The following is a 20215-nucleotide window of genomic DNA, read 5'->3' on the forward strand; positions in this document are numbered from 1 at the left end:
ATGAGAAATTAAATTAATGCATGGCATGCGATCTGAGATTCGGATAGAGTAAATTATGGTGCTGAGGTTGGTTTTGTGGTGGTGGTGATCATGATGGGGATTGGGAGGTATTAATAGTAGAACTAATTTAAATTAATGACTTTATGGATTAACAAGTTAATTTTACATGATGATTGGTCGGTTGAAGCAGTTTACTCTCAAGTAGTTGGAACTAATTTAAATTAACGACTTTATGCAAAAAGAAGGATATACTATTAGCAAATTAAGACAGTTGAACAAAACTTCATTAAGCTAATCATTTGCAATTACTCAGAAATTATTTTGGAGGCAGTGTCTGAACACCACATGCCAATTGCTAATAATCCCCCCATGATATGGTAATTAAACGATTGTACGTGAACATCGGGTGATAATTGAGTGAATTGGCAATCAAAATCTCAACTGAAATTTCCATGAAATCTCCCAGCATCCCAACCCAGAAGCAGAGAAGAAGAAGAAAACTAAAAATGGAGTAAATTAAGTAAATACATAAAAGAATGTAAAGGGAGTAATACTAATAGGGAAAGACATAATGAAGAAACAAAACGGCAAGGTTCGCAATCTAAAGGGAATTGCTTTAAGCGAAGAGGGTATTCTAAAAAATAAAAAATAAAATCAGCTTTGGAAAATCGTGATGCTTCCAGCTCCCTCAACAAAGGTGGGGTTGGGTTTCGAAGGCGTGCACCAACCTTGCTTATGATTGAGCAGAAGAGCATGTATTAAAAAAGCACAACAAACAGACCATCCTTCTTTCACCTTTTGCCCTATTAATGTACCAAGTATATGATTTAGTAAAGTAAAAAAAAATGTTTTGGGTTGTCTAATCTTTGGCTTTTCAATCCTTTCTTTTAAACCCTTCATCTCTTTCTCTCTCTCTCTCTCTCTCTCTCTCTAAGTAGATAAAAGCAGAAACAAATTAAAGTGATGCTGCTCCAGAGAAGAAATGTTAGCTAGGCACTTAATTAGAGCATGCCAGGACATGGAAATGGGAAACACTGTCACCCTTATGGTTGTCGCTTTGATTCAAGATATCAAGGTAGGCAAGAGCCAGAAACTGAACAAAATGATGGAGATGAGCCCTGTAGTCTGAAAGCCTTGTCAAGGACAGAGTTTCCATTCAAGAAAGTTAGAATATGATATATCATTCAAATAGGAGATAAAAGCAAAAAGATTTATGTGGTATAATGATTAAGGACATAAAAGAGAACAGGGCAGGGTAGCTAGCTGTCAATTAAGTCATGGTGGGGTTTTTGCATAGTGTTAAGAAGCAGGTGTGCTGATGTTCTCAGTCAAATGACATAATTTCTTGGGCAAAATGTGACAGCAAAGGAAGAAAATAGTATTTGTGTGTGCGTGTGTGAGAGAGAGACACAGAGAGAGAAAGAGAAACCCTTCCCCACATTGGTCACATTGGATTATCACGCCCCAACACCTTATTATCACCAATCCATGTTAGAGGAATCATGAAAGCTGACAAAACATTATAGAACAACACAATTCCCTTTTCTTCTTCCCCTCTCAACAACATTTTCACTCTATTTATAAAACCCTCCCTTCACTGCCCATCTTGCTCTTCAATCCCTTCTCTCTCTCTGTGTGTGGAAAATATGTTTAACTTGGCCACCTCACTTATGCTATGGTCAAGCTTAATAATATCTTATGCTTATACTATGCATGCAATGGCACAATTGCCTAGAGGAAGCTCAACCAGCAGGTTCTATGATTTCAAGGTTACTTCTACTATATCTATATCCCTCCATATATATATAGATATGCATGACAGCATCATTATTATTTTTTTTTGATGTGTTTTTCTCTGTATGTTTGTTAATTATGAAGGTTTTAATCTTAAATAGGTGCAAACCACGACAATCACGAAACTTTGCAATACCAAGAACATGGTCACAATCAACGGAATATTCCCAGGACCTGTAATTTATGCCCAAGAAGATGACAGAATCGTTGTCAAAGTTACAAACGAGACACCATATAACACCACAATCCACTGGTAAATTAGCCCCAATATATATGTATTTTATTTGATGGAACCACGTACTGATTTTAATTTATTATTGACCAATATATATATAATCCAAGGCATGGAGTGAGGCAAAGACGGTCGTGTTGGTTTGATGGACCTTCATACATTACACAATGCCCAATTCAGGCGGGCCAAACTTTTACGTATGACTTCACATTGGTGAACCAAAAGGGCACCTTTTTCTGGCATGCTCATGTTTCTTGGCTCCGGGCCACAGTTTATGGTGCCTTTGTAGTTTATCCAAAAACTGGGGTCCCTTACCCATTTAAGTACCCACAGGAAGAGCATATTATAATCCTAGGTAAATCTCTTCTCTTTTCTTTATATATTATTATTTATTTTTAGAAACTCTTTCCATACTTCTGCAATCATATCGTTAAAGTTTAAAAAGTTGCAATGTCACTTTTACTGTTAAGATTTATGATTAGATCGGTTGATAAGTGAAATATCTTTTATACCCATATAAAACTTATATATATACAAAACTATCATAATTAAATAATACTAATTATTATTTTCTTAAAAGGAACAGCTTGACCCACAACCTAGCCGTGGAGCAATTTTTTTTTTTTTTTTTAAAGGGGTAATTTGGCTTCTTATGTTAGGGTTTAACAGAAAATTTTAACGGAAAAGTGACATTGCAACTTTTAAAACTTTAAAAATATGATTACAATAGTGCCGAAACATCATTAGGGTAAGTGACGTTTCTTTTTTTATTTTTTATTTTATATATATTTATTTATTGGGTGAGTATTGAATGAAATTAGCTTCTACTTCTTACTTAATTTGTATGTTGGATTACTTGGGAATATGTTAGGGGAGTATTGGAAGGAGGATGTGGTACAAATTGAGCGCACCACTGCAGCAAGTGGCGGAAGTCCTCCAGTGGCAGATGCTTATACAATTAATGGTCACCCGGGCCCTAACTACAATTGCTCCAACAATGGTAATTAAAAAATAATCATATAATTTGACTATATAATTGCTTCAATCTTCAATCATATTCTTCTTTTCTTATCTCATACAATATGTTGATTATTATTCCAGATGTGTACGAAATCGATGTGGTTCCTGGAAAGACATATTTGTTAAGGCTTATTAGCGCAGGCTTAAACTCGGAGAACTTTTTTGCAATCGCTAATCACAAATTAACCATCGTCGAAGCCGACGCCGAGTACACGAAGCCCTTCACCACAGACCGTGTGATGCTCGGACCAGGCCAGGCCATCAACGTCCTTGTCACCGCCGATCAGGCAATAGGAAAATACTCCATGGCCATGGGACCATACAGCTCGGCCAAGGGTGCTGCATTCCAAGATACATTAGCCATAGCCCACTTCAAATACTTAGGTGCAGTAACTAATAGCGTTTCATTACCTGCGCAATTACCAAGTGTTAATGATAATCTCGCCGTTAAGACGATCATGGATGGGCTACGGAGCCTAAATCCGGTTAATGTTCCGACGAAAATCGACACTAACTTCTTCATCACCATCGGACTAAATGTCCAAAAGTGTCACTCCAAGACACCCAATCAAAATTGCCAAGGCATTAATCATGGGGTTATGGCAGCATCCATGAACAATATAAGCTTCATAATGCCTAAGATTTCGCTTTTGGAAGCTTACTACAAAAAGATTAACGGTTCTTTCACTGAGGATTTTCCTGGGGTTCCCCTTAAATTCTATGATTTTGTCAATGGACCTAATAATATTCCTAATGACACACAGTCGTTGAATGGGACTAGGGTGAAGATCCTTGAATATGGGAGCAGGGTGCAACTCATCTTGCAGGACACGGGGACAGTCACCACTGAAAACCACCCAATTCATCTTCATGGCTTTAGCTTTTATGTTGTGGGATATGGAACAGGGAACTATAATCCACAAGCTGCAAAATTCAACTTGGTTGATCCACCTTACATGAACACAATTGGAGTTCCGGTGGGTGGATGGACAGCAATTCGATTTGTCGCTGACAATCCAGGTACAATTTGTTTTACAGCACTTAAGCTAAATCCATCCAATATAAGATATGGTGATTATTTGGATTTGTTGCAGGGGTTTGGTTTATGCACTGTCACTTAGACATACATCAATTATGGGGATTAGGAACGGCTTTCATAGTGAAGAATGGGAAAGGGGAGGTGGAGACACTTCCTCCCCCTCCGACAGACTTCCCACGGTGTTAGATTTTTGTTGGATAGTTCAGAACTGACACTAAAGAGCTGTTTGTACGTGATACTAGTTTTCAAGCAAAGATTCTTTGGCGTGGATAAAGATTCCAACAATTTAACCGTCCAAATTGCTAGCACTTCGGGCTAGAGAGCTCTTGGCGCAGGTGTGATATGTGTGGTTGGTCCATATCTTTTAGAAGACGTCATTGTGGTCTTAAAAATGCCAAACCCATTGGAGTTTCTTTTCCTTTATTTCTTTGGGCATTATCATTTTTTTTTTTTTTTTTTGGTATAGTGGGAACTAGGAAGGAAGTGGTTAGTAACTAGTAGTCCATCACATAATAGGCAGGGAAGCCAACGAATTCCTTGGTTCAGGATATTAGTCAACCAAAAGGTCACGATTTTTTTTTTTCTTTTTTCATTTTCCCCCCTCATCTTTTTAAGGGAGATTTGGTGTGGATTATGATTTCATTACTAGAAGATGCATTCCAATCAACAAGATGGTAGAAAAAGACGCACTCTTGTTTTCCACTTTTCCTCCTTGCCCTGCTCCACCTATTGTTGTCTACTTGTCTTCTTTTACTTATTCCCTCTCCAAGTATTATTTTCTTTTCGTTTCAACTGCCCATGGCTAAAATTAGAATCTTCCCTCGTGTTAAATTAGTTCCAGGTATCGTTTGATAAATGATTTTGCCTGTTTTTGGCTCTACACTATTCATCACACTTTTTTATTTTTTTTAATATTCTCTTACTTTTTACATCATATCAATCATTTTTTATTATTATTCAAATAAAAAAATCACTACAAAACAAAATTTTTTCATTTTTTCATACCAAACATTCTTACTTTTTAACTTTTTTTTAAAAAAAAACATTTTTACTTTTTTTCACATCAATCACTTCTTGTTACAGTATCAAACCAAAACCAAAACAAAATCGTTTATCAAACGATTTTGATAGCCTTTTAAAGATTGACATAAGGTCATTTACTAGTATCGTAAATCATATGCTTGAGGGACACATAACAAATTTTTAAACTAAACTGAGTTGTAATAAGAAGTTCCTCTAAACTAGTTTGGACGAAAACTGTCCTATCCTTAAAGCATGTGATTTTCACATGCTCAATTAAAAATATATGTGAAAATTACATGCTATAAGGACAAATGTCAGTTTAATATATTGAGTTGAAGGAACTTTTGCCAATTCAGTTTAGATAAAAACTTTGCCCTCGTTGTATAAATCACCGAGGGTTTAGGTGCATTTTACTATTAATTATATAGAAAGATCATAAGATTGAGTAGAAATAAATCCAAGCATAGAATACCATTCATTGCAATTTGCAAAGCATATTTGAAGCACACTGTACCTATTCGATTACCATAAGGCATGACTTTAGCAATTGCTTTTAATTTGACCACTCATCTGTAGCATGCCAAAAAGTCGAGGAAAGAAGTAAGAAGCTGATTGTTTTTCTTCCTTGAAAGAAGAAGAAAGGTGGGTGGCACCCACTTGTGGTTGGGGTCACATGGTTTAACCCCTTCCATTTGATAAGAGGGAAGATTAAGGGGCCGGTAATCGACAAGAGAAGTACAAGTGTTGGGATTGATGCATACCTTAAAAAACTGAAGATGATGTTCTCGATGAAGCACTTAAGTGGGGATTCCTGTCAGATCATCCGCAGCACAGCCTCATTCATGCCATGGGACCACACTTATCTAAATCTCCCCAAGAATAATCGAGAACTGAAAGAATATATTATGTAGTGCAACAGAGAAACCCAAATTAAGAAATATTGAATTTACTACAATAATAAACTTGGGAAGTACAATAGTTGTCTGTAGACTTGGAGCAAGGAACAAATAGTTTACCAGGATTCTTCCAGCATTAGCAGAAACACAGTTTTCAATGAAGAATCATCCCTCTGATTATATAGCGTTGTGATTGGTGGGGGAGCCCTCGAAATATTGTTAGGAGGATACAAGTTCAGCTAACAGCCCAACATATCTGATATCCCTGTTCAAAACATAGAAAGAAAATACAACAACCCAGCTATCCTTGTATGGCAAGTCAGGTACAACTACCTCTCAGAAAAACACAGTTTGGTAGATAAGTAACATACAGAAATCATTGATATATAGGATCAGTCACTTTCTGCCTTGAGAAGCAGGGGAAATTCATTTTATCCCTTCCATGGAAAAGCCTCTTGCTCAAATGAGTATTCCGTAAACTTAGTTAGGAAAGTATGACTTTAATTTCCAAGAGGTCTCTTCCAATCAGTTCCTTTCAAATGTTGGAATGGGATGCTCATTTAGGCAAGATGCTTTGCATGGGAGGCTAGTAGACATCCACAACATTGAATCAAAGGCTTCACATCAAGGAGGTAAGTAAAAATTGTTTCAGTACTTGTCATGAATTGCACTGCCTGATTAGAATTACAAGGAAAGTTATACGTATGCAAATCTGTCTTTTATTCATTGAAGATGAAGAAAACAAACTTATACAATCACTAGGCACGGTACATGAAAGGGATCTCTTTAATCAATTTGATAAATGTTTCTAAACTGGCAACTTGTTTCACATTGGAATCCAAAAATCACAAAGCAGAGATTATGGATTGACCCCCTCTGAAGTCCAGCACTTCTCTCCATTAACACTCAGTCCAGATGTAAATTTTACCCTCTGGTTGCTCTTCAAATTCAAGTAATCAACCTGTAGACAAGTTGAATTCCAGCAAATTAAGAAACGGAAACAAAAACATCATGAAATGAATACGAGACTAAAGAAGATAGAAACCTGATCTGGATCTAAAATCAGCACACAAAATGCACCAACTGGACCTTTAGAAGGATCTAAGAATTCCGGGTCTGGCTGTTCGCTTAGACAGGGAAGACCTGGACAAGGCCCTAAATACTGCAGTCTTGATTTCAGAGAACTAGCAAACCAAGATTTCTCTCTTTGCTGCATAAGGAATTGAAGCATCCAAGGAAAAGATAAAGCTTTTGAAGGTGAGTGAAAATTTGAATTACTATAGCATGTTAAAAGGCATTGTTTATCATTAAAATAAGTCCAAAGCTTCTAACATGCACTCAGGTCTTGGTTAAAGAAAAACAAAATGCTTATGATTGAATTTCATGTTTTAAGAGTACATAGGGGCAAACTATTTGAGCCAGAATTTGTGGTTACTGGTTAAGGTGGCATTTTAAACTCTACACTCATAATTTCCACATTTTCTACCTACATTGACTCCCCCAACTCACCAAGCATTCCTCCCTCTACCTGTCATAGATCCAGCCGCCTTTGATGCATATGCAATCCTGGTGAGCCTCTGTCACTAGCACCAACATCCTTTTTCAATGTCAAAAAACTTGAATCCTTGCAAGATGACCTTCAGATGGCTTATAATAAGTTGTTTAAGGAATATACTAAATTGAAAAAAAATCAATAAAATTTTCCTTAAAAAGCTTAATGATGTTGAGCATGAAAAATAATCTTTACTTGCTAAATTATCTGATTCACATGTTTTGGTTGATTCTTTGAAATCTGAGAATTGTATGCTGAATGAGAAAGTCAAATCAATTGAAAATGATCTTGAGTTGACTAAAATTCAATTGAAAATAATTTCTAGTGATAAACTTGATTGCCTGTTAAATTCTCAGAAACCTTGTAGTGACATGAGAGGATTGGGTTATAAATATGTGGTATCTAATGCCCCTTCTACGTCAGATACCCCTCCTATCACTAAAGGTAAGATTGCTTTTATGCCAGCTTCTTCTAATAAGGTAAGAAGATTGCTTGTAATGGTGAGCCTAAGCCTAAGGTTCTTCCCCCTCAGAAGAGATAGCCTACTTCTAGGTTTGTCCCTACATGCAACCATTGTAGTAAGTTCGGTCACATCCAACCAAACTGTCTCATTTTTCATACGTTTGATGTGTTTGTGAGTGTTTTAGGAAACATGGTTTTCATCAATCAGTTCAAAGGAATCCTAGTTTAGTGGTTTGATAGGATTTTCTTGTAAGTCATTGTAATTTTTCATTAAGTTGTAATATTATTGAGTTTTGTCACAAAATTGCCAAAAGGAGAGTTTGTTAGGTTTTAGTGTTGGCAAATTTAGTGTCAAAAACATGGTTTGGGTTGTAATACTTTTGATTTGGTTTAGGGTTGAGTTGGTACAAAATAGGGTTCAAGAATAGCTGAAAACTAAAGTTGGATCAATCAAACTTCAGTTTGGTTGCATCAGGTTGAATGGAAGTCATGCAGCAATCTAATTCAACTTGCAGAGAGCCCAGTTCACAAGCCGTTCAAACAAGAGAGTCACAAAATGCTCCGATCATAGTGTCGCTCTCAAGTCGTTCGATTGCCACATGATAAATATGTGAAACCCTAAAGTTTGATAAAATCCAACTTAAATTTGGATAGATCCAACCGGCCTTGATAGAATTAATTGTTACTTGACTTAGCTTTAAAATCTTTGTTTTCTCCCTACCTGTAATAAACCTAATGACCCAAGATTTTCAAAGGGACCGAGAGGAATCCTGTCATGGTTCTAGAAAAAGTTTATTCTTGTTCTTGAGCCAAAACAATTTCTATCATTCTCCTTGTTTTTCATCGATCATGAAAGTGATTCATGTAGAAGAAGGAAGAAGGCAAATGTTATGGAGCCACTGCAGTGGGAGGTGAATGTGTCGTTTGTGGGGTTGCAAGATTGGGTCTTCGAAGTTACAAAGGTTTTGTAAGTAAAAACAATTTGTAATACAAGTTTTCTATAGTGAATGCCTTTGGAGTTGGTTGGCCCCTGAAGTACAAGTAGCAATTTCCTTGATTACCTATTCATTCTGTATAAGGCACTGCCTGTATGAACTAAAGTAGCCACTTTCTTGACAACCTATCATTCCTTATTTGAGAAATAGCCTTTCTTTCTGGTCTCAAGTGCTTCTCAGTCAAGTGGGCCATGAGACACATTGATGTACCACTTTTCCTAAGCTACGTGATGTCAATCCACTTGTGATACCTGATTTTATTAAATTTACGCTTCAAACTAAGACTTTAAAGTAGTGATCTATAACCTCTATTAAGTTCTACCCGTAATCTACAAAGATTTAGGGCATCATATACAAAAAAAGATGATATTTGATGGGATCTTTTATTCATTCTACTTCAACTCACCTCACTATTTTTCACCTATCCTTTAAAGAGTTAACAATATAAGAAGATATACGGAAAGCACATAGTTTCAAGGTCTTCAAAGGATCATATAATTATAATGTTGTGCATACTTGAGTTCATCATAGTGCAAATCGACTATTAGTTTAGTAGCCTTTCTGTACTACTGGCTATCCATCTGTCTTACATCAACAGTGTGCATAAAATGCAATGTAAATTGCAAACCATAATACCTACTGCAAAACCAAGCTTTACACAACAAAGTCAGACTTTAACAAGACATTAATGTGCCAATTAACAGGTCAGTGGACTATGTCATCATGAAATCCGTCAGTGACAAAATGTGGCCTTTCTTACTATCAACCAATGAACAAATGGATTTGCCTTTTAATAGTTAGTAAGCCATTATTATCAGCATGTACCATTAAATGTATACACTCAATGAGCATATTATTAAACATAAAGGATCAATCACATAGATTTTGTTGTCGGCAGAACGAATTTCAGCATCTCCATAATATCAAGGAAATTTTGAACGTGGAATTTAAGATTACCTTGAAATCAGAATAAGATCCAAGTCTTACCTGAAGTTTATTGGGATCAGGATCTGATGAGTCAATTATATCAATTTTGCCATTGATCCGGAATTGCTCCCAAGAGTCGGTGAAATACCAACATATCTAAAAATCAAATATTAAGTTTAGGATAAACCTAAGAATACAAAATAAACCAGACTAGGAGAGAAGCTTCAGCGTTCAATGTGAATGCAATATAGTAGTGCAAATTTAGAGGCAAAATAATTTTCAACATAAATTTGGGAGTATACCTTAAGAGAATAATTACCTCAGCAAATGGGCAATGCTTAAGCTCTTCAATCTGCATAGTAAACCAAAAAATTAAAGTCTAGCAAGCAATATCCCAATTAACAAAGAACCAAAATACTGAATAAAAGCATGCCAGCACGTGCAGCGAAACACAGATATCAACAAAACCACTAAAAATGCCATGGAAATGCAAATGAGAAACAATAATTTCAATTAGCAGAGTTCAAGACAAAATTCAAGCCCAGCAGCTAAATTTTCAGTCATATAAAAAACCCATACCGTAATTTTATGTCAAAACAAGGAAAACAAAATCCCTACGTAAAAAATTAAGAAACTAAGCACTTTAAAATTCTCAACAAAAAAAAAAAAAATGAAGTCTTTGATAAGAACAAGAGTAAGTAATATAAATAAGTGCCAAAGAGAGAGAGAGAGAGAGAGAGAGAGATTGTAAGATCAAGAACCTTGTGAGTTCGGCAATCAGTGTTGATTTGGATCCTATCGCTGTTTCCTTGAAATCCTCTGAAAACCAACAACCAAAAAAGAAATCATAATTCCAACATATATATATATATATATATATATAGAGAGAGAGAGAGAGAGAGAGAGAGAGAGAGAGAGAGAGAGATTACCTGAAAACCACAGTGCGATTCGAAGGTCTCCCATTTGATCCAATCGTTGCCTAAAACCAAACCAAAAACAAAATCCACAAAGTTGATGATTTTAGAAAATATGGCTTCCAAAAAGAAAAAGAATGAAAATCAACGTACGCACAAGTTGAAAGAATGAAGAGTCCTTCAGGTGGGCGTTGGACTCCAGAGCGTTGAGAAGAAACTGCTTCCATGGCCCTGTTACTGTTCCCATCGCGTCTACTCCTGTTCGCACTCTCGATTCCTAGTTTTTTCCGTCTGTTTTTACGTTACCGTAGTTACGGAAAGGAAAATGATAAAAGAAACGATTTAAATTTAACTTTGGTCCAATTTTCCTCTTAAATGAAAGGTCAAAAAAAAAAAACTAACTGTAGAGAAGAGATAGCCTTAAACTAGAGAGAGAGAAAAATTAGGTCTAAAAGTTGAACCAAAGTTGGATTTAAAGTATGTTTTGTCGTATGCTTAAACGCGCCCTTCTAAATTGCGGTTTATTTTATTTTATTTTATTTTTTGAAAGAAAGACTTAGATAATTCTCATTCCGAAAAATCAAAGTAAAGGGGTTTATAGTTCACTCTTAATAATATCACAGATACAACTGAAGAATCCTTCCACCAAAATCTTATATATGAAAGCGTTGACAGCCAATTTAGTCGGTGTATGAGTTGCGGTATAATATGCCCAAATTTGGTTGCGAGTAAAAAGAAATTTTGCTTAAGAAAAAAATTAGACAAACGAAAGAAGGATGGATTCCCTTGGCCTTGGCATTTTTAGTTCCAACCCAAATATGAGACGTTGCCAGGATGTTAAGAAATTGATATTAACTTGAAGAAATTACTATAGATTATATGCTTACTTTTAACCTTTTTATTTATTTATTTATTTTTACCATCTTTAAGTTATAAGTTGTTCAAGAGGTTGTTCAAGAGGAGGGAAGATCATGTTTCAAAAAAAAAAAAAAAAAGGAAGATCTAAATCTAGATCTAGATCTTCCCTCCTCCCCTTTTACGGTAGCAGTGCTCGGTATCTTCTCTTAAGCTCTTCCGGTCTCCATTTTTTGCAGATTGCTTTAGATTTAATTTATAGATCTAGATATAGATCTAGATCCAGATCTAGTCTCTTTAACCTTAGATTTGATCGTCTTCTTTGGCCAAGGCATGTCTTTCGAAGGGATGTCTACGATGTCGTGCTCCTCCGCTGCTACTTGGGATTTTTTTGCTTTTGTTTTTTTTTTATTATTTGTCCAGGCATTTGGGTTGAGGATATATTTGTTGTCTTGACCTTCGGGTTGATGATGTAGTAGATCGGTATGGAGGCTTAACTCTTATGGCTAGATTTTTAGTTTGTTTCTAGTTGTTTTTTATTTTTGTTTTGTATTTGGACTACCCATGTCCTAAATATATTCTGCATGAAGCAGATATGTTCCTTAAATATAACTGTACATGGATTAGCGGAAGCTTTAAGTTATTTTTATGACTTTATAATCTTCACAGTTTTTGGCTATAAGTTTTTAGAGTTGTGTGCTCTGTGATATAAGAGCTTTATTCTCATGAAATTTCATCGATGAAAGTTATATATATATATATATATATATATATATATATATATATATATAGGCCCAAATAGATTGGCATGTACTTTCCAGCCCAAGACATTAACCTAATTGTTGAATGCTATTTGCTCAGGGAAAAAAAAATTCCATCCTTTAAGGGCTTAAAAAAAAAAGCTCATACATGACAAAACTACCGCATAATGATATTGCCAAAGACTCTTTTATTCTTTTCTTTTCTTTTTCCCTCTTTTTGGTTAAGCAATTTTACCAAGCAAAAAAAAAAAAAAAACCCTTATAAGACGATTGGATGTAGACAGTAGACCTATTACTACTAATTGGTTGCACTTAAGTAGAAAGAATTCAAATATCCAAAGGAATGTGGATTTCCTCCCAACCCCCCTTTGTTAGAAATATAAATTCGCTTGTAGAGGTGGGAACCCATATTCTCTTGGACAATGGATGTTTTAAATGATATGAATGCTCACACTATAGATTTATTAATTTTAAGGGTATTTTTGTCCTATTGAAAATTTTATAGAGTAATTTCGTCATTTTGTTAGCATTGGGGGGTACATTGTCATTGTTTTAGTAGTTTGTGGGATAAATTGTCGTAATTGATAGTTTGGAGGGTAGATTGTCATTGAGATAGTAGTTTAAGGAGGTTAAGTGGACTTTACCCTATTAATTACTAGCTCATAACTTATGTACAAGATTCTCCATTATAATTTGATTTAAAAATTTAAATGCATTTAAATTTCTATAAAGGATATAAAACCAAGGATTTTTTTTTTTGTTTGAAAGGAATCAATTTAGTCTCATTCATTGATAAACGGGCTTAGAGCTCAAATAACACAGAACAAAAGCTCTGAAGCAACCATAGCCGAAGCTACGAGGTTACAACATAGCCGAAGCTACGAGATTGCAAGCGTAAAAAATGACGTATTACATTCCAGATTCAAACAAAATCCACTAACCTATAACTAATTTTCAAATTAAATAGCAAATTTGCGCCAAACAGACTCAAACTAATGCATAGGTAGCTCTTATTCCTCGGCACTGAGGGTAGAGAACCCCAAGCCAAAGCTCATCCTCCTCAACCTGAAAGCCAGGATAACGTTCACATCCACAACCCAAAGGTTTGGACCAAAGCAACAAACCCGAAGGGCATCAGACAGGCAAATCGAGAGAGAGGATAGAGCATTATTACAAGTAAAAACAAAAACGATTACAGGGAAACAAAACAAGACAGAAAGAACAAAAAAAAAAAAAAAAAAGCCAGACAAAATTACAGGGAAATAAACAACATAAAAAACATACCAAGAGGATGACAGCAGCCGAAAAGAAGAGCTGATCGCGCACTCGTCGAAAACCGAAAACGGAAGGAGCGTTGGAAGCTCATTGCGGTGGGGGCGCAAGAAAAGGCCTAGCAGAGGACGGTGGGTGGCGGAGCATGCGGAGGAGATCGGTGGCACACTCAAATGGAAGGGGAAGTTTGAGTGAAACCCCAAGGGCATCACCCACAAAGTGTACCTAAACAAGCAGAAAAAATAACAAAAGTAAATACAGAAAGAAACAAAAACAACTAAGGACCAAAGGAGGGGGAAGAGGCGGAGAGAAAATGAAAGGAAAAAAATCGCCCAAAGAGCTAAGGGCATTAGGTAAATAGGCTAACTCGCTAAGCAAAAAAAGGCGATGGGAGGGGAGGGGGGAGGTAGAAGAGGGAAAGGGGAGGAGGGCCGGAGGGGGAGAACAAAGGTTCTCCCCCTCTGACGACTGCTAGAGATGAAACCCTAGCAGAGAGGGGAGGGGGCTAGAGAGAGAGAGAACTCGTGGGTTTTTTTTCTACCGTTTGTTAAAACCAAGGAATTATGATCCTCTCTAGTTCAAAAGAACGAGAGAATATTTAGTTAGTTATAATGGATAGGTATTTTTATCATCTCAAAAAGTGAAAAGACAAAAATACTCATAAAGTATAACTAGTTCATTTGAACTTAGAGCATCCAATTCCAAAACGAAGAGGCTAAGCCCTTATCTTGCCTTTCTTTAAAGAGATGTCTACCCTGCCTATTGTTGGACCATGTATAAGAATTACTAGAAAATACCAGATCAATTATTCCAAGCATATCTATAAAATGATCAAAAACCATCGTTAGAGGAGCTAGCAAAAGTCCGACCTCCCAATTTTTCATATTGATCAATTGATCAAGAATCACATTGAAGTCACCTTAACAATAGGCACATTATATAGTATAATTTGATTGGAGATTGGAGGAGTCGACACAACGAGGCGATGGAGGAGGGATTGAGGGTGCGATTTAGGGAGGAATTAAGATGGGCCAAAAAAAAAAAAAAAAAACAGTAAAAAACAAGGAGAGAAGGCTGATGGGGGAAGGGAGGAGAGGGGAGAGAGGAAAAATGATCCATCAACATCTCATAGGACACTTTTTTTTTTTTTTTTGACATGTTCACACAAGGAAAGCGGGAGGGAGATTCGAACTAGTGACTTCCGTTTCATTAAGCGTGGTTCACAGCCGATTGAGCTATCCCTTGGAGACGTCTCCTAGGACACTTACAATAGGTGATGGGGAGCCTCACATGGAGGAAAAGCTTCTAGTACTTTCTAGAGAGAAGTGGAATCCTCTCCCATTTTGGGGAAAACTTTTACTTTCCAATAATTTTAATTTTTTTTTAACTTAATCCTATTAAATTGTCGTCACTTTTGCAATATCCTCCTATAGTTCAATTTCCCTCAATTAATATATCTATCTTTCAATTGTTTGCAATCTCACATCTCCGTTCTTAAATACTCTTATTTGTTTTAGGAAAAAAAAAATTGCAAATACTAAGGCGTTGGTTCGAATTTAAAAGTATTTGCAAAAATACTCATGCATCAATCTTTACAAAAAAAAAATTAAATACTTGTTCTTAAAAAAAAAAAAGAAAAAAAAAGGAGTATTTTGTGAATTTTTTTGAGATTTAACGAAAAATTCTAACGGAGAGAAAACATTGAAAAAAACTAAAAATTTGATATACTAAATTGAGTGGTTTCTAAACTTTATGAGGAATATTGTAAAAATGATGACAATTCAAGGAGGTAAGTCAAGTTTCTCTTCTCTTTTTTTTTTTATTTTTTATTTTTTAATTTTTAATTTTATTTATTTATTCTCACTTTATGAACTCTTTATTTGTTTTTTATTTTATTTTATTATTATTATTATTTTTTTTTTAAAAAAAAAACCCAGGATATTTGTCATTTTTTGGATCGAAGATTTCTCTGAATTTGACAGTTGTCGTTTGGTAGGTGCATGGTATCCATATCAAAGCCAAATTAGGACCACAAGGCCTACCAATTTTTGTTCTATTTTTTCAAAATTACCAACTTGGGATCTTACTTACGATGTCCTTTCTTTCCCTTTTATTTACATCATCAAATGGAAGTGGACCCATAGACTTTGGTACACAATTTTATTGCTACGTGGAGTCCCAATTAATCACAATTTTATTCCTGCGAGCAAAACAGAAAGAAAGAAATATTAAATAAATACAAGTTGCACAACTGGAGTCAAAGATTCAATTATTGGGGTTGCTTTCACACAAATCCAGCAGATGGTTAGATGAGCTCGTGGCCAACTTCTGTTCCAAAATTGGTAGATATATATACATATATATTTGTTTTTCCCTCAACTCAACTCAACTCAACTCAACTCAACTCACTTTAACTGAATTTGGTGTCAATAATGAATTCACACACGGAAACCGAGGAGAGAATATATGTTTAAATAATATTTCCTTTCTTTCCAAAACAAGGTCTCATGTATGCAACAATTTGGCATATACAGTCGCCCTCCCATCTCACCTAAACAATAGGAAAATTATATAGTCAATTATATATGCAAATCATCACTTAACATCAATAGTTTTTAAATCTAAAATAATTCTATTAAGGCCATCAAGATGATCACAAAGAGGCAAACTTTCCTTCATTTTGAGAGTATATAACCGTTACTTTAGATATAAATGATTCGTGATAGACTTCTTCATGTACAAGCTCTCCAGGTCCTTTCAAAATCCAAATGCGGTTTCTTTACCTATAACTTTTCTCAAAACTTTATTTGAAAGAGATAACAAAATTGTACATGGGTTTTTTCTTGATCAAGTTCCACAAATTTCTTCTTTTGATGATATTGATGGTGTCTCAGACTCTCACCATCCAAAATTTTCACCAAGCTTTCTTGTTGCAACAAAACCTGCATATTGATACGTCAAAGACTAAAACTATTATGACCATCAAAATTTTTTACTTCAAATTTTGTAGCAACCATCTAACAAAATAAAGACTCGATACCAATTTGTTATGATCAAACAATTGTAGGATCCCAAGAAAGTAGAATAAGACAAAATAAAAATAATCTCACTAGATATCAAGATTTAACATGATTCGGCTACATACACCGGCGGAGACAGCTAAGAGGCAATTCACTATTTATCAAAATATAGAGTTCAAAGAATAGTAAGAAAAAAGTCCCAAGACATCGGATAAACCTTCTCCTAAACAGATTGGAAGTTGGCTAATTAAATAGTCCCATCGATGGGAGTAAAAGCAGCACGTCAGCAGCTAGTCACTTCCAAAACAAAAAGGAAGAAAGATAAGTTTTTCTACGAGCTAGCTAGCCCTACCGACTTGATTATTTAAGTCACGCCGTTGATAATGGAGGAGACTTTAGTCATCCTAACCAATTGGTAAGAAAAGCTTCGGAGTTGCTTAATGATTTTAAAAAGGGTTTTGTAAGGATGAAAGAAAGGAGAGAAGAAAGGATAAACTACCATGTGGGTTGACCGAAGATCAATTGGGATGTTACTGTGGATAAGCAGAATAACAAATAGACATGCATAATTGTTAGAGAGGTCTTAGAGCATACTTTGGATTGTGTTTGAAAAATAAAATTATTTTAACCAAAAACTCTATTTTTAAACTTTTTTCAAAAATGCGTTTTGATGATTTTTGAGCTTTTTAGACCATTAAAAGCACTTTCAATTTTTTCAATCAAACGGATATTTTTTTCTTCAAATATACTTTTTTTAGTGTTAAATGTACTTTTAGGCTCTTCAAACGCACATCCAAACAGATTCTTAGGGGTCTATGATGACTTTAAAACCTTATTTCACTGATCTGGTATAATTGATGAGGTGGTGACAACATTGGCAGCTGCGACTTTTAGCAGAGATATGAAACTTTAGAAAGTTGTTTTGTAAAGTATTAATGCTCTCGGAATTGTAGATCGAGTTGATGAGAATAGATAGCATGAATTGAAGTAGATATGGTCCACCGGTCACAGACATGCTAGAGTTATTCTGGATACTTTGCGAGCATCTCAACTAAATCAAGCAAAATAACAAGTTTTAATGGAAAAAGTTTCCATTCGTATTTGTTGATCAATTACCCCTTGATGGTCCTCATTAATGAAAGTAGATATATAGATTAAATCATTTTGGCTTTAGGGACCACCCTAATTACATACTTACACTTGGCCTATACGTACATGTGACATATAACAAGTACCCTACATACCTAGCAGAAAACAGAAGGGGAAAAAAACAGAACAAAATGTGACAATTAAGCGGCAGGACCTACACGTCATTATCACGATTGTATTATTATGACGCATTATAGCTAGACGTGAAAGCACTGTTTCTAACCTAATTAAGTTGGCCAGAACTCAGAAGGTAAGCACGTGAAACTAAGATTCAAACTTTCTTTTTCAATTCAATATCATTCTAAAACCCCCTTTCACATGTGCGTACGTTTCTTTCACTCCATCCCTTTCAGATCAATAACGATTCAGCAAAGGCGTCGAGTTCAACTTGGCTTTCTTCTGTCTTGAGTAGTTCTAGATATTCCTCATACAGCTTCTCCAGCGTGTTATCCCCTGTCGGTATAATATGATCAGACTGGCAATCGAAATCTGAGCCGTTGACAATACCATGATCATGATCTTGATGATCATCACCACCACCGCCACCAACGAGAAACCCAGCTGCCCCATTTTCACCATCTTTGAACTCGCACCAAGGATTAATAATATTATTTTCCACATTTGACGTGTTGCAATGTTCAAAACTTTCGTTTCTTCGCATCGAAAAAGAAGTAACCCTTGTGGGCTTGGGGAGATGAACCTTTGGCTTCTCTGGCTGATGATGACGACGACGATGATGATCTGGATTTGCTGTAGTAGTAGTACTCTTGCTCTTCTGCTTCCTGCCGTTGCTTTTGTTGTTGTTTTTTCTCTTTAATCCTTGGGCCGGGTCCTCCGACAACTTTTTGTGGGTATTCGGGTTGGTTCCTTGGCTTCTGAGTTTTTTGCTGAGATGGGTGTTCCAATAATTCTTTATCTCGTTATCAGTTCGACCAGGAAGCCTGCCGGCAATGAGAGACCATCGGTTTCCCAGAAGCGAATGTAGTCGGATAATAAGGTCGTCCTCATCAGGGCTTATGTTCCCTCTCTTTATGTTTGGTCTTAGGTAGTTCATCCATCTTAGTCTGCAGCTCTTTCCACACCTAAGCAGGCCTTCATGCACAACAACACCAACAACACATTCATGATCAGGAGAGGAACTAGGATTTGAGACGAGGGGGACGGAACTAAAAAAAATAAAATCTTTAAAGATAAAAAATTAATTTTGGGATTCGAACTCATAAGAAAAATATATAATTTAAGATAATTTTTAATTTTTTTGTAGAGTTTTTACAAATTTTGAGGGGACAAATAGAGTAGTTCCGCCCCTGTACGTACATGATTTATATATGTCACCGACATCATGATAGTATTATTAAACAATCAGAAAAATTAAAAAGAAAAAGAAAAAGAAAAAGAATTTACCAGCTTTTTTAGGCATAGATCTCCAGTGACCTTCGCCATGAGATTGGATATATTTGGTAAGTAATGTGTCTTCTCTAGGGGTCCATGGACCTCTATGGAGTCCAACCTTAGAACAACAAGGAGCTCTTCCCATTTCTCTGTTTTTCTTCTATCCCTGTCACTCTTTTTCTTTTTTCTTTTTTTCTCTCTAGAGAAAATTAGGACGACAGGGGATCGAGCCAATGGAGACGAATGCTCTTGTTCCCCCTTTTAAGCTGTCGATCGAAGTGATTGAGAGTATGTGGCCATGCATGGTAAAATCGTAATTAAGTTATATGAATGTGCACAAATTGCATTCTAGGCATGCAGCACGTAACCCAACAACCCTTCTTGCTATCTGCCCTTCTCCTGCATGCTTACGTTTACATATACCTGGACGTGATTAACATTAATATTAGAATATGCCTCCCGTGGCATCATTTGATTGCATAAAAATGGTCACCACTTAGATGGTCTCATTGTGCATAAAAATCAAAGGATCAAGAGACCACGTTTGTGCATAGCATATTTCGAGGAATTGTCTAATCAAGGAAGAAAAAAAAACACAGGAGAGAATTTTCTGCTTAATTATGTGGTCGGTGTTTAGCATTTCTCCTCATAATTAGGGCCGATGTGCATAGAGATATCATGCATTTTAAAAATATACGAAAACTTCACTTACTACTCCTAATCTTTCATCACTTGTGCACTCATATATTTCATATTTAAAATGTTTCAATTTAGTGTATTTATCTTTTAATTTTATTTAATTTCAATCATCCATTATGATTTTTCGTAAAATCCTAACGGAGGGATGTCAATATTCCTAATACCCTCACCTTTTTTTATGGAGAAAAAAAAAAAAATTTGCAAGGATTTAGG

At 35.7% G+C, this 20215-nt stretch overlaps 3 protein-coding genes across 3 annotated transcripts; 1 reads left to right on the forward strand and 2 right to left on the reverse strand.

The window, feature by feature from the left end:
- Positions 1-1628: 1628 nt before the first annotated feature.
- LOC132186194 (laccase-6) lies at positions 1629-4787 on the forward strand. Its single transcript, XM_059600044.1, has 6 exons — positions 1629-1769; positions 1896-2047; positions 2137-2381; positions 2898-3026; positions 3128-4066; positions 4141-4787. Exons 1-6 carry the CDS (start codon positions 1647-1649, stop codon positions 4269-4271), a joined length of 1719 nt encoding a protein of 572 aa, XP_059456027.1. The 5' UTR covers positions 1629-1646; the 3' UTR covers positions 4272-4787.
- A 1835-nt stretch (positions 4788-6622) lies between these two features.
- Positions 6623-11156, reverse strand: LOC132186199 (pyridoxine/pyridoxamine 5'-phosphate oxidase 2). The gene is made up of 7 exons (XM_059600052.1): positions 11012-11156; positions 10870-10919; positions 10702-10759; positions 10260-10292; positions 10001-10096; positions 7050-7214; positions 6623-6965 (listed from the first exon to the last, which is right to left on the reverse strand). The coding sequence occupies exons 1-7, from the start codon at positions 11099-11101 to the stop codon at positions 6864-6866; spliced, it is 594 nt and encodes a 197-aa protein (XP_059456035.1). The 5' UTR covers positions 11102-11156; the 3' UTR covers positions 6623-6863.
- Positions 11157-17910: 6754 nt separating this feature from the next.
- LOC132186196 (transcription repressor MYB5-like) lies at positions 17911-19549 on the reverse strand. The gene is made up of 2 exons (XM_059600048.1): positions 19316-19549; positions 17911-19003 (listed from the first exon to the last, which is right to left on the reverse strand). Exons 1-2 carry the CDS (start codon positions 19446-19448, stop codon positions 18261-18263), a joined length of 876 nt encoding a protein of 291 aa, XP_059456031.1. The 5' UTR covers positions 19449-19549; the 3' UTR covers positions 17911-18260.
- Between the last annotated feature and the right edge of the window lie 666 nt (positions 19550-20215).

Source organism: Corylus avellana, chromosome ca7 (genome assembly GCF_901000735.1).
Source record: "Corylus avellana chromosome ca7, CavTom2PMs-1.0".
Lineage (NCBI taxonomy): Eukaryota > Viridiplantae > Streptophyta > Magnoliopsida > Fagales > Betulaceae > Corylus > Corylus avellana.